The 12,960-nt window shown below is 39.2% G+C and overlaps 1 protein-coding gene across 2 annotated transcripts in view; it reads right to left on the bottom strand.

Annotated features, from left to right (window-relative positions):
• Cdh20 (cadherin 20) overlaps positions 1-11,239 on the bottom strand; it is a 57,917-nt gene extending 46,678 nt beyond the window's left edge. For both annotated transcript variants that reach the window (XM_046428191.2, XM_058573855.1), the window contains exons 1-3: positions 10,831-11,239; positions 2,029-2,323; positions 1,381-1,500 (exon numbers count right to left, since the gene is read on the bottom strand). In XM_046428191.2, coding sequence (XP_046284147.1) covers positions 1,381-1,500; positions 2,029-2,323; positions 10,831-11,076 — 661 coding nt within the window. In that variant the 5' untranslated portion in view covers positions 11,077-11,239. The remainder of the gene's footprint in view (positions 1-1,380; positions 1,501-2,028; positions 2,324-10,830) is intronic.
• Between the last annotated feature and the right edge of the window lie 1,721 nt (positions 11,240-12,960).

Below are 12,960 nucleotides of genomic sequence, written 5' to 3'. Positions count from 1 at the left end.
CTGAATGCCTGGTTACTTTTAGGACTTCTGGGCAAAAAAATTCTATCAGGTTGCTAATAATAGAAATATTTTTTTCTTTCAAATAAAAGAGATGACTTTGAGTATTCAGCATTGACTTTACCTCTGTTACTCTTAAGTTTCTTTACTCATTTCCTTCTCTTAGGTCTCTGTTTTGCCCTATGTAAAATGGGAGTAAAATACTTCCTACGTATTTCACTAGTTCACAAGATTTTTGGGAGACTCAAGTATAGTAATGTTTATGAAAGTATTTTAAAAGAGAGAAGACCTGGCATAGGGTAAGCTAATAATGATATAAAAATTACCCTACCCAACTCAAATATATTTAAGGGAATCCTGTTGGTTTGTCCAACACATGTGTCCTTCCCTGCCATATTGCTCCTTACTCATTCACTTATCTCTGCTTATTTCCCTACTAGAACTTGCCTATCAGAATCTGTCTTTCCTTTTTTTTTTTTGTGTGTGTGTGTGTGTGTGTGATGTTCCTAGTATTATGCTTGGGTCTGAACAGTTACCAAAAGAACATATTTTTTTTTAAATTTTAATGCAATATTTTATTTTTTTTTTAAAATGGATATGGCAATATGTAAATCAATGGATGTGTAACCGATGTGATTCTGCAATCTGTATATGGGGTAAAAATGGGAGTTCATAACCCACTTGAATCAAAGTGTGAAATATGATATATCAAGAACTATGTAATGTTTTGAACAACCAACAATAAAAATTAAAAAAATAAATAAATAAATAAAAAATAAAGAATCTGTCTTTCTTTAGGGCCACATCCTATGTGCTCTTTCCTCCATCATCAAAACCTGTCTGGCCCAGAAGCAACTAATTCTGGCCTTGTGTTCTCTTTAGTACAGGGTGGTTTAGTGGAAAGAATATCAGATCACATGTCAAGGAACATATCCATAACCAGATGAATGTGGTTCTTGATTTCACAGTTTCCTTATCTGTTAAGTAGATGGCAATGCACTGGACCATTCCCCAATGACTCTTTCTGGTTTCAGAGTCTATGATTCTAGAGTGAGTGCAGGTGAATGTGTGTGTCCTCTTGGATCTTATTAAAGTTATAACAGACTTTAGCCCCTGGGAATAAATATATCCATGAACTTTATAGAGGCTAGTAAGATACTTTGCCTTTCTCACCACCCTGCACACTGTGTATGTATCCTGCTGCTCTCACCCACAGGGCAATGCTAGTTTGCTCTCTTAATCCTAAAGCTTATAACAAATCTTTTCTGGTTAACACACTCCCTGGAGAATTCTTGAGAAAGAGAGTTGGGTCTGTCCTAAGTAGTGGTTGCAAAGGATTGTGAAAAAAGCAAACACCTCTGAATTGACTCTTGAATCAGATACCTGTTTTGGAGTCCACGGAGAAATATGGCTGACCCTGGAGAATGCTGTACACCACCCGGGCACTGTTGCCATAGGTCGGGTCATCAGCATCTGTGGCTGTCACCTGGATAACAGAAGTACCTGAGGAAAAGAAGGAGACCTGCTAAAAACTTGATGCAATCCTGAGTCAGTCTTAGAGCATTTGTAGATATTATGTTTGCTTTATAGGCAGAGTCCCCTTTCTAGGTCAGGCTTCCTTAACTCCTACCTTGTACTTGTTTTACAAAATGATAATTATTGTGTTTAAATTCTTAGTAACCAGTCAGTCTTTGGGTCTTCATTGTTTTTTGATAATAGCAAAATGCTTCCCCCTTATGAATCAAATACACACACACACACACACACACACATACACATGCATGTATGTACGTGCCAATCTATTCTTTTGTTTTTAAAGAATCAGAGCTGGAAAACAATTCATTCTTATTATTTACTGTGACTGATTATATGCCTAAGTAGCTTGCTCTCTGCCAAGGGACTTAGTTGTCATTTTGGGTTCAGTTTTGTAATTTGTGAGCTGCCTTGTGCATTGTCTCCTTTTCTGCATCCCCACCACCTGCCCCCATAATGCATTTGCTGTTTGTGAAAGTTAGTGAATCACCACCTTACCCACTGGTGACATTTCTGGCACAGTGGCAACATAAGGTCCGTCTAGGAACTTGGGCTCATTGTCATTGATGTCTTGTATTTTGATGATAAACTCTGACTCTGGCTCCATTGGTCGGCCTGTCCGCCTGTCCAGTGCTTGAGCCCTTAAAGTGTACTGGGCTCTTTCCTCTCGATCAAGCCTCTGAATGGCATGGATGTCACCAGTGGTGTCGTCAATGGTAAACACTATGCCTGCGCCTTCTCCAGAAAGGATATATTTGATGGATCCATCTCCTCTGTCCATATCTGAATGAAGCTGGGAGAAAAAAGCACCAAGATCTCATTGGATATGGACTTAGAACCACCCTTCACCCAGGGATTTTTTTTTTCACTTAAATGTTTAAAATGTCGGTGGGATGGAAAGGGAGAGAAAAGGGAAATTGCATGGTAATGGAGGGAGACCCTCATTGTTATACAAAATTACATATAAGAGGTTGTGAGGGGAATGGGAAAATAAACAAGGAGAGATATGAATTACAGTGGATGGGGTAGAGAGAGAAGATGGGAAGGGAGGGAGGGGGGATGGTAGAGGATAGGAAAGGTAGCAGAATACAACAGTTACTAATAGGGCATTATGTAAAAATGTGGATGTGTAACCGATGTGATTCTGCAATCTGTATTTGGGGTAAAATTGGGAGTTCATAACCAACTTGAATCTAATGTATGAAATATGATATGTCAAGAGCTTTATAATGTTTTGAACAACCAATAAAAAAAATTAAAAAAAAAGTCTGTCTACAAAGAACTAATAAGCTTTGAACATAATTGTATCAAAGAGCAAATAGAGGTTGGTTAATATTTTTTCTGCAACATATTCAGAATCCTGAGCATACTATTTTAAAAGTAATCTTGAGGAATACAGATAGAAAACATCTTGAAAAGTGTAGACTTTTGATGTGTGAATAAAGAAGTCTAGTAGGGAGGAATCTTTTTACTTTTCCATTGAAGAAGAAAAAAATGAAGGAGGAGGGGGTGGAGAGCCTAAATATATTAAAAATTTTTGAAAAATTGCTATCAATTAATTTTTGGAATATAAAAAATTTTAATGTTTGCTGAAAAATTGATGAAGTGATTCATTAAGAGGCTAAGTTTACTATATGGAAATTATTAAATAATTTCCAGGGATTCTTGCAATTCTTTATTTCTCTGACTCCAATTTGGTGGATTTGTTTAGTAGAACTGTGCTTGCCCATGTATTTCACATGTCAAATGGAATTTACCTGCTGGTGAGTATTTTTTTTTTATATCAGTGTATCTCTCCTTTTGATGGGACTTGTCCTTGGATTCATAACTGAATCACTTAAATCTCTGTGTGTGTGTGTGTGTGTGTGTGTGTGTGTGTTTGAGTTAGGGACATGCCTTTATCTTCCCACCAACTATATTCCTCCCAGATAGTTTTATAATAATACTGTAGAGGAGTCTATTTATACCTCTGGCTGAGAAACACATTTCTGCATTAATAATTGTAGGTAATGAGTATGAGTGACAAGAAGCCTAGAATTTTGTGCTGCTTTTAGGTAATGGTCTTTTTATAAAGGGGACAACAAAAATTAGTTAAATTTAATCAACATCACTGAACTCTGTTTTTGCCTGCACTGCTAACACTGCATAGTTCAGTGATGGAGTTTATGAAATTAATTTATAAAACAGACAGCCAGTGTTAAGCTTAGGGCAGAGAGCCAAATATATCTGACCTGAACACTGTCTGTGTCAGTTGTAATCTGAATGCCCTTGACAAATTATTTACTGTCTGTAACCCTTAATTCTTCACATTATAAACAGAGAACAGTAGTAATACTTACTTTGGAGGGTTACTGGGATCATTAGAGATTAATGTATGTTAACACAGTGACTTTCCCATAATAGCAACACTACAAATGGGGCCAGTTACAATGATGATATACCGGCACAGAGAAAAGGGCATTAACATACTCACTCTTCCCTGATTGCATCAGGCCTCCAGGAGTGTAGCCAAGAAGGCAGAGGCAGCTGCAGGCTTTTTAGTTATAGTAGCCTGATGGCTGCCTGAAGCACTGGTGGGGCTGTTTCTCCAAGGACTAACAAGCATGGGAACCGAGAAGACACCTGGAATGTATTCACAACATCCCCAGACAGGGATGGCTTTGGAAGCTGTGACTGGCTGATTGCAAACTGACTTCTGGCCAAGTCCTGCAGGCAGTAATTTTGCTGCCTAAAGGAACTCAGCTATGTCTTATCTAGAAAAGGGAAGTAAGAATAAAACTGACCAGAAAAATAACTGTGTTTTTTTTCTCTAAAAGCATTCTATGTACAATATGAAGTTCTCACCTTTTTTCATTCCATGTACAGTAATTACACGGAATGAAGAAAGGTGAGAACTTATTTTTATTTTTTTTAACAACTCAAATTTTCTCCATGCAGATAAAAAAAGCAGAAGCGCCCAGTTCTTAGTGTGTAGGATAGAAAGATATTTCATTTGGACCTGTGTACAAAGAAATGAAAATCTATTCCATATGGAACTGTGTTCTCTGGTAGAGGAATGGAATTAGGAAAAGGACAAAGATATTGGGATGTTTCTTAAATTAAAGAAGAAAAAAAATATATGTTTATGTGTTTGTTTACTCTGTGTGTGTGTATGTGTGTGTGCATGTGAGAGAGAGAGAGAGAGAGAGAGAGGGAGAATTTTTAAGGCATATGTCATAGGATGTAAAATGAAATAAGCTAATTTAGGGCATGATATATTATTCAGGTTGGGGTGGGGATAGAAGTTGATATAAAGTATGAACTCTGGACTGTTTGAGGAGATCTTTTATCATCTAAAATGTTTTGGCCTGAGAACATTAGAAGGCTAGGAACACTTAGGCTGAGGATGGGTGCTGTGCCCTTGAAGAGTGCCTAACAAACACCAGAAGCTCAGGTCACTGCTCCTGAGGACAGAGTTTTGGTTCCTGGGGTTGATTAGGTTGCTTCATGTCCAGTGTAATCTGGGCTGAATCTCAGCTCTGTTGTCTTTGCTTTCCTCTGTATTGGGAAAGGAATTCCAAGTACTATCTTGACTGTGAATTCCTTGACAGTAGGGCTATATGACCTTCATCTTGGTGTCGGCCCTGACATGTGGTACATGCTCAATAAAATTTTATTGAAAGCATGGTGTTGGGTTAGGGCTAAGGCTTTTTGTAGAGCCATGTTTCCTTTGTTTTAAAAGAGCTATCATCTTTCTGGTGGCTTCTGAGTGTGTGTTTGCATGTTTGCAAGAGAAGGGAGAGAAGGATGAAGAGAGGAAAGATTCCCACAGAGAAGCAGAAGAGGCCTCTCTTGGCCAGGAAGAGCATTAGCTTATGAAGGGGTAGGTACAGACCTTATGCAGAACTGATTTCTGAGGAATAGTTCAGGATTTTGTCAGAGAACAAAACCTACTGTTATTTTAATCAACATCACTAAACACTGAACATTGATTTTGGAGGACTGAAAAGGCAAGAGGGGAACACTGAGGATCAGAATGATAGTAATTCCAGGAAATAACTAAGGCCCCTGTGGCAGAGAAAAGAAGAGCAGGAGTTGGAGCTCCCACCTTTGGAGGAGGCACCTTGGAGGCTGGGCCAGGCTTCTGAGTAGAGAGAGTTGCTCCTGATCTGGAACCTCAGGACTTAGAGGAGTTCACCCCTCTCCAAGTCCTGCAGACTTGTGTCGGGTATTGCTGAGTGGGTGTAATGGGGCTGAGAGTGAAGAAGCCTCCAAACTAGAACCAACTGCTGGGAAGTAAAGGAGCCAGTCCCTTCTTCCATTTCCAGCCTCTCATCCTCCCTCTGGTACATTCTAAGGGTAGAACCTATGGGGAGCCAATTAGAAAAAGAGATTGTGGCTTGCAGAGTCCCATCACACATCACACAGTGGAGTATGAAAAGGTGATTACCAGGGTGAGACACTAACGAGCTTAAAATCAACACAGTAAATATACGGAGTATTGGGGTTTAACAGCCAGAGAATATATATTTGGTTGCAAAAATGCAAAGAGGAACATTAATAGCTTTTCTTAAAGTCACTCAACAAATTGGCAGTACAATGAAAATGAGTTTTATATTTATCCCTATTTAATCTAATTAACATTGAATACTATTCAGAGGAAGCAAGGGTCTTCTTGCACAGTGGAGGTGGAAGCATACAGTTATGTATGTCTTGGGCAACCCCCCCCCCCAAAAAAAAAAATCTAGACAGAATAAGATAGTTGGTATCTTATTTATCCTAATAATTATTTAGATTTAAAAAATTTTTTTTAAATTGTCACTGGACCTTTATTTTATTTATTAATTTATAAATATGTGGTGCTGAGAATTGAATCCAGTGCCTCACACATAGGCAAGTGCTCTACCACTGAGCTACAACACCAGCCCCAATTCTTTAGTTTTTAAGATCTTCATCGAAAGGAGTAGCAAGTGATGGAAAAAAAATCTCCAAAATCTCTATTGATTTAGGATTTTGAAAACTAGGGTGATAAGCCTTGCTCTGGCACATGCCAGCAACTTTGGAGGCAGGGAGATTGTAACTTGGGCAAGTTAGCAGACACTGCCTCAAAATAAACAAATGACTGGAGACATAGTTCTGTGGCAGAACAACCCTGGACCCAGGGTTCAATCTCTAGTATAGTACTGCACCAAAAAAAAGTAAAAATATATGTAAAGAAAACAAATAAAAATTGGTTTTCAGAGTGTTTTCTGATGCTCTGAAAATTTAGAAAGTGCTACAGTTGTGGTTAGTGACCATGTAGTTGTTAACCTCAGCATGACTTGTACTCAGATTCCTGTAAAAGCACAGGCTCCATCTTCTTTTTGCATATGTCAGTGTAATCTAGCCTTAACTCATGCTGCCGGTTCCTAGAAAGCCCAGTGTAGATTTTATAAGGCCACACCAATTATAGTTGATAATTGTTGCCGTGCTCCTTCCTGAAGTAGGCAAATACTCTGGCAGTTTCTCTAAACAGACATGTTTTGGAGCTCAAGGTGAAAAGGTGAATGCCCCCAGGATAAAGAGAATGAAAGGTGGATGAATTTTCTTTCAAAAGAAAGTGAAAGGGGATGTATAACTCTCTTCATGTGGAGGTAACATGCCCAGGGCAGGGTAAAACCTTCCCCCATTACTGGTGTGCTGACTGGACCAGATGACTGCTGAGGCGTGTGGCTGTCCTGTGTTCGGATGGAGGTAGTCAGGACAGGATGAGCACTCAGTCCTCCAGGGTGCTACACAGCTAAATCCTCCGGAGCATCAGTGATAAAGGGTTCAAGAAGCAGTCAGGCTGGTTACATGCCTATCTCCCTGTGTGTCCTCAGGGCTGAGTCTTTAGGTCACTAGCCACATGAAGGGTAATGTAAAGGAAATCCCATGGCTTTCGTGTAAGAGCGATAGATGTCTTGATCCAGGCTTTACCTCCTACTTCGGTATAACTTTGGGCAAGAATGTAACCTTGCCAAGCCTAGTTCCCTAGGTTAATTATACTTATCTCTACTTATCTCACAATATTGTTATAATGATTAAATGACCTGCTTCAGGTGAATGTGACTGAAACAGTACTGTGGTACTGTTTGTGGTAGTCCAATAAAATCTTAGCTACCCTTGCCTTCCTGCTATGGTAGGTCTGGGAGGTGTAGACAAGATTGGGGAGCAAATATCAGTTTCTATGCTTTGAAGGAGGGAAGAGAGTCATAAATTGTATAGACCTACAAAGCAATTACTTGATCCAAATGTATTCTTTTCTTAAATTTATTTTAGCAATAGCCATAAAAGACGTGTCTTAAAAATATCAAAGAGTAGAAGGCTTTGGAATTCTGAGTACTTGGAAGATGTGTTCATGACAGAAGTGGCTTTTAAGCTGAGACCCTAAGGAATCGGAATGTGACTTAAGAGAAGAGATGATAGCATATCCTTGGCAGGACAGTCACATGGGCACACATCTGGGGTGAGTACTGATGGATTGGGTGTGCCTGTAAGGAATCTGGCTTGGGTGCAATGAGTTCCTAATTTGAGAAATTGTGGGAGGGGGTTGGATAAGGGAGGAGGAATCTTTGAACCTGTGCCAGGAGCTTGGCTAAACATTCAAGAGTTGCAATACTTTCTTAATCAGAGGAGCAACGTGCTGGAGAAGGTGCTTTGAGGGGATAAAATGTCCTGGGCCCTGAAAGAAGGGTGTAAGGAACTTCATACAGGGAGACAGGCAGCGTCTGCTCAGTTAATCTAATCACAAAGAATGGAGGATAACAGTAATGACAGCTAGGAGAGGAGGAGGTAACTCTCAGAGAGATTGGCAAGGAAGTATGGACAGATACAGTGACTAATCGTACATGAACGATAAAAAGATAAGAAAAGAGAAGTGAAAGAAACTCAGGTTTTGAGGCCATGGGGTTTGCAGCTGCATTAGGTATGCATTAGGAAGCTGCTAAATTCCCATAATGAACTCCCTACACTGCTGCTGCTGCTACTTATTTCCACAAGGTCATGACGATTAAAATTTTACTCTGGACCAGGTACTGTGCTAAGCATTTTATATACATTAGTTTTTCTAATCTTTACCAAGACACAAGGTGCTCACTTATTTATCCTCATTAAATATCTTTTTGAGCATCTTGTATGTGACAGATGCCACATTAGACCTTGGAGATAAAATGGGAGCAATATCCGTATCGTATTCATCTTCTGGTCTAGTCAGGGACTCCAGACAATGAACATGTAAATGAAAAATAAATATTGTGGGTTGTGATTAAAGCTGTGAAACCAATGATGATGAGAGAGTAAATGAGGGACTCCCCCTGAGAAAGGCCAAGGAAAAGGAGAAAGAGGAGCCAATCATGGGAGAAATCAGAGAAGAACATTTAATTATGGAGTAACAACAGGAAACACTTGACACGTTGTAGGAACTGCCAGAACGTCATGTCTCTGGAACAGAACAAGAGCAAGAGTAGCATAGGTCATGGCTGGATGCCAGAGACAGGCCAGGTCAGTAAACTGTGGGGAGCTTTAGGAGGGCCTCCTTCCCTTCCAATGGGAAAACATCAAAGAGATTTAAAGACTGATGTAATCTAATATACTTGCAAAAAAAATCACATATGGAGAATATGTTGGAAGGAAGTGCAGGTGCATACAAGGAGACTAACAGGTAGGTATTTGCCAGGTGAGAGGTAATTATGGAAGTAGAGATGAGAAAGATGAAGGATTTTGGAATTATTCTGGCATAGAACTAACAGAATTGCAGATGGAGAGAATGTGGCATTTAAGGAAAGGAAAGAGTGACTACTAGGTTTTTGTTTTTTTAAATAGGGTGATGGTAATGTTGAGATAGGGAAGACTGGAGCAGACTAGGTTTGAAAGGAAAAACTAGCGTTCCTCATTGGACATGATATGTTTTAAAGACCTGTGAGTCATAAACATGGTGATATCACATATGTAGCAAGAGTATGATGGGTAGTTTTAGTCAGAGATGGAGATTTTACACTTATTCACATAGAGAAGGTATTTAAAATTACAGGAGTGGCTCATCCACCAGGGAAGGAGTGTGATTGGGGAAGCGCCTAGGTGAATCATACAAACCCAGCAATGATAGAGACCGAAAGAGGGGACCGGTCAATGAGGCTGTGAATATAGGAGGAAAACCAGGATTGTGATGGTCATGATATTGATAGAGGAGAAAGAAACGGGAAGGAAGGATGGGTGAGGATCTTTAAAGCTGTCAGTAAGAGGTTCCATAAAGTGAAGTCATTGGATTGGGCAGTAGGTAGGTCCTGCCGAGTGGTGAAAATAGTGCAGAGGTAGGGACAGAGCCAGGTAACCGGGTTAAGGAGTGAGTGGGAGTTGGAGAAGATCTCAGGCAGACAACTCCTGAGAAGTAGCAACTCTTGAATTCTTTTGTTCTCCTCATTGGACAGTTGAGGAGGCATGGCTAACAGGGCTTGGTGACCTCCAAAGTCTTTCTGAAAGTACCCAGTGAACCCAGGCTTTGAACCACAGGTGTTTGAGTCTGAAACTCATGCTTTTAGCTTTGGGGATAAACAAGTGTTTTAAAGTTACCATTTGAATGAATTATTTATTTTCTAATTAATTCCTTGTCTCCCATTCTCTCTCACTTGGTTGCTTTCACAAAATGGTCTCTGATTAACATCCAAATAAAGTAAACACAGTAGAGAGCCAGGATTAAAAATGAAATTATGATAGATAAATCAAGGGAATTCAAGCATAAAGTTTATAAATATATTCATTGATTGTCTCCATCTGTCCTAAAGCACATGCTAGGATATCCTGAAATGAAGAATGAAGAATGTTTTATTCTTTTTTTTTTCCATTGAATTTGGGCCTTAGGCTATACCTGTGGACATGCTTTGAAAAAAAAAACAAACAAACAACAACAACAACAAAAACAAAACAAAAAAACAAAGCATAAAACCTCTTCTTTCCCCTCCATGTTTCCCTTTTTCTCTTCCCATCCTGTCATTCCCAGGGGGCTGCAGTTGCCCCTGTTGGGACTGGCTCTTGGAAGGGTCTAAGGCATTTCCTCTAAAACCCCCATTTTAGTTTCTGTTATTTGAACATAGGGATGGACAAGGAAAAAAATCTTTCCTTTTTAACTGGTGTCTGACAGAACAAAAGCTATATTTTATACTTGACATGCTAGGGGTCAAGGAACATGCCACTAGTTAGGCCTCAGGCACAGGCTTAGGTGAGCATTTATACTCAGTTTGTATTTATATTCAGTTGTTACATCAGATATGCTGATAATTTATCTTTCTGCTGGGTGCATCTTACCTTGCCAACATACAAAGGGTCAGTCCCAGTGTACTCTTCCAGAACGAAAAATTGGTTCCAAACCCAGCTCCTCTTGGTTCGCTGATGTGACTGTGGCTTGTCTGACAGGAGTGTTTCTAATTCACCTTGTGGTGTTGAGTTGCCTGAGAGAACGGTGGTTGTAAGGTCCATCAATCCCCAGAAGTATAAGGACATGCCAAGTCCAAGCCAGCTCTTTGCATTGCTCATTCTACCAGAAGTCCACATGGGATTGCAGGATTTTGGAAAGAAAACTATAGGACGATAAGCCACTGGTACTCGAGTATTTTCCAAATTAAAAAGTTTATTGGATACGGATGCTTTCCAAATGAGATCCTGATTCAAGTCAGTCTGCTTGAAGTTAACTTCCTGTCAAATTAAGGAAACACAGTGTGATGATGTCAAATTCTTTTCCTATGGGCTGGTTGCAGGCTTTCAAGAAAAGTCAGTAAATATTCAGTTTTCTACTCAATGAATTAAAGAGTTGACTAGAAATGCTTTAGTCAAATATAATATTTTGGTACAAAGAAGACAACATCCCACTCCTTTGGATATGGATTCAGTGGAAATAAAACTAGTGAATAGCTTTCTTCTCAGGACAGCTTAACTGGAGGGTATACTGTATTATTGATTGGTTTGAAAATTAAAAGTACTTTCTTTGAAATATTTGTACTCAGCTAGTCTTCTGAACCCTTAAAAACAGTGTTCACTTCCAAAATTTAGTTAATAACTATATTTCAATTGCTTTTCTTGGCTTATTAAAAAAACAGTGAAATCACCCCCCCTCGCCCTGTTATCTTGTGCCTATCTCTGTTATTGATAATGCTAGGAGTCTCAGGCTTCATTTCTAAGCAGTCATGGATCACTTCTGACTTTAGCATTCTCTGAGCTCATGAGAATTCAAGATTCACACTCTAGTGCTTCAGCTTTGAAGCACTGATAGGGGCTGCTAATGTGACCTTTGTAGGACATTGAATGGTCAGTTAATCATTATATCCTTCCCAACAGACTTCAGAGTGCTATTAGTCACATGCCACATGAGTGAGCTAAGAGTCTATCCAACAAATTCCCTTTCCTGACCTGAAAGACTCATTTAGGCAAAAGGATGTTACTTCTACCCAACGGAGACCTTTCATCAGTCAGACTTCTTTTGTTGCTATGAAGTTGGGTTTAGCTGGTGACCTCACTCCTGGGCTATGACTTCATCAACCTTTTCTTTCCTTACTTGGTTGGGTTTAATGAGGTGGCATAACACTCAAGCCATACTGTCAAAACAACCAAAATGTTTTCATGAGCTAAATATTTTCACTGTTAATTTGAAGAACTGCTGTCATGTATTAGAACAAATATGTATATTTGGGGACTTCAGATCTATGCAACTAAATAATTTTCCTTTTCTGAAAGAGACTTAAAATGAATGCATTGATTCTAATTCATTTCTCCTCTTCCACCTGTCGTCATCAGAACTTGTTTTTGCTTTCTATTATTCACTATTTAAATATATCTTAAAATATACTATTTTAAAATATCTTATACTCATTTTGTACAATATGTTATTTCATTGCTGTGTAAGAGTGCCTAAGTACTCATATCACTTATTTTCTTTGACCAGTTTTAGCAGCTTGCTTTGGATGTGAGTGTGCATTGTGTGTGGGTATGTAAGTGTTCCGTATTCTGTTTCCACTGGCTAAATTTCATGGACAGAATGAATTTTGGGAGATGTAAAGTAGTGCCCTTTATGTTTCCCCATTTCTTACAAACTGTACATACATTCTTACTAATTAAACCCCACTGAGTTTACCTGTAGGTGTGATCTGAGGAGCTCAAGAAAAAAAAGTATTCATTGGAAACTTTGTGATGAACATTTTGTAGGCAGTTCAGTTGCCTCAGCTTTCATCTTCCTCTCTTGCTCACTTGGGCCTCCTACAAACTAATGCAAAGTTCTTATTTTTTTTCCCTTTCACTGAACACATACAAAAGTGGCTTTGGGGTCCATAAGGCCTGCAGATCCCTTGGTGATCCTGTGAGACCCCATGGTCCCTGGACTTCTCAGATTCAGTAACAAAGACTGCTACCTGTTAACTCTTTCTTTCTTTCTTTTATTAGTTGCTC

The sequence above is a fragment of the Marmota monax genome, unplaced genomic scaffold (assembly GCF_021218885.2).
Source record: "Marmota monax isolate L192 unplaced genomic scaffold, Marmota_monax_Labrador192_F-V1.1 WCK01_AAM20220418_F8-fsc00201, whole genome shotgun sequence".
Lineage (NCBI taxonomy): Eukaryota > Metazoa > Chordata > Mammalia > Rodentia > Sciuridae > Marmota > Marmota monax.
The sequence above is the reverse complement of the archived record's forward strand: the minus strand, read 5'-3'. Positions and strand labels throughout refer to the sequence as shown.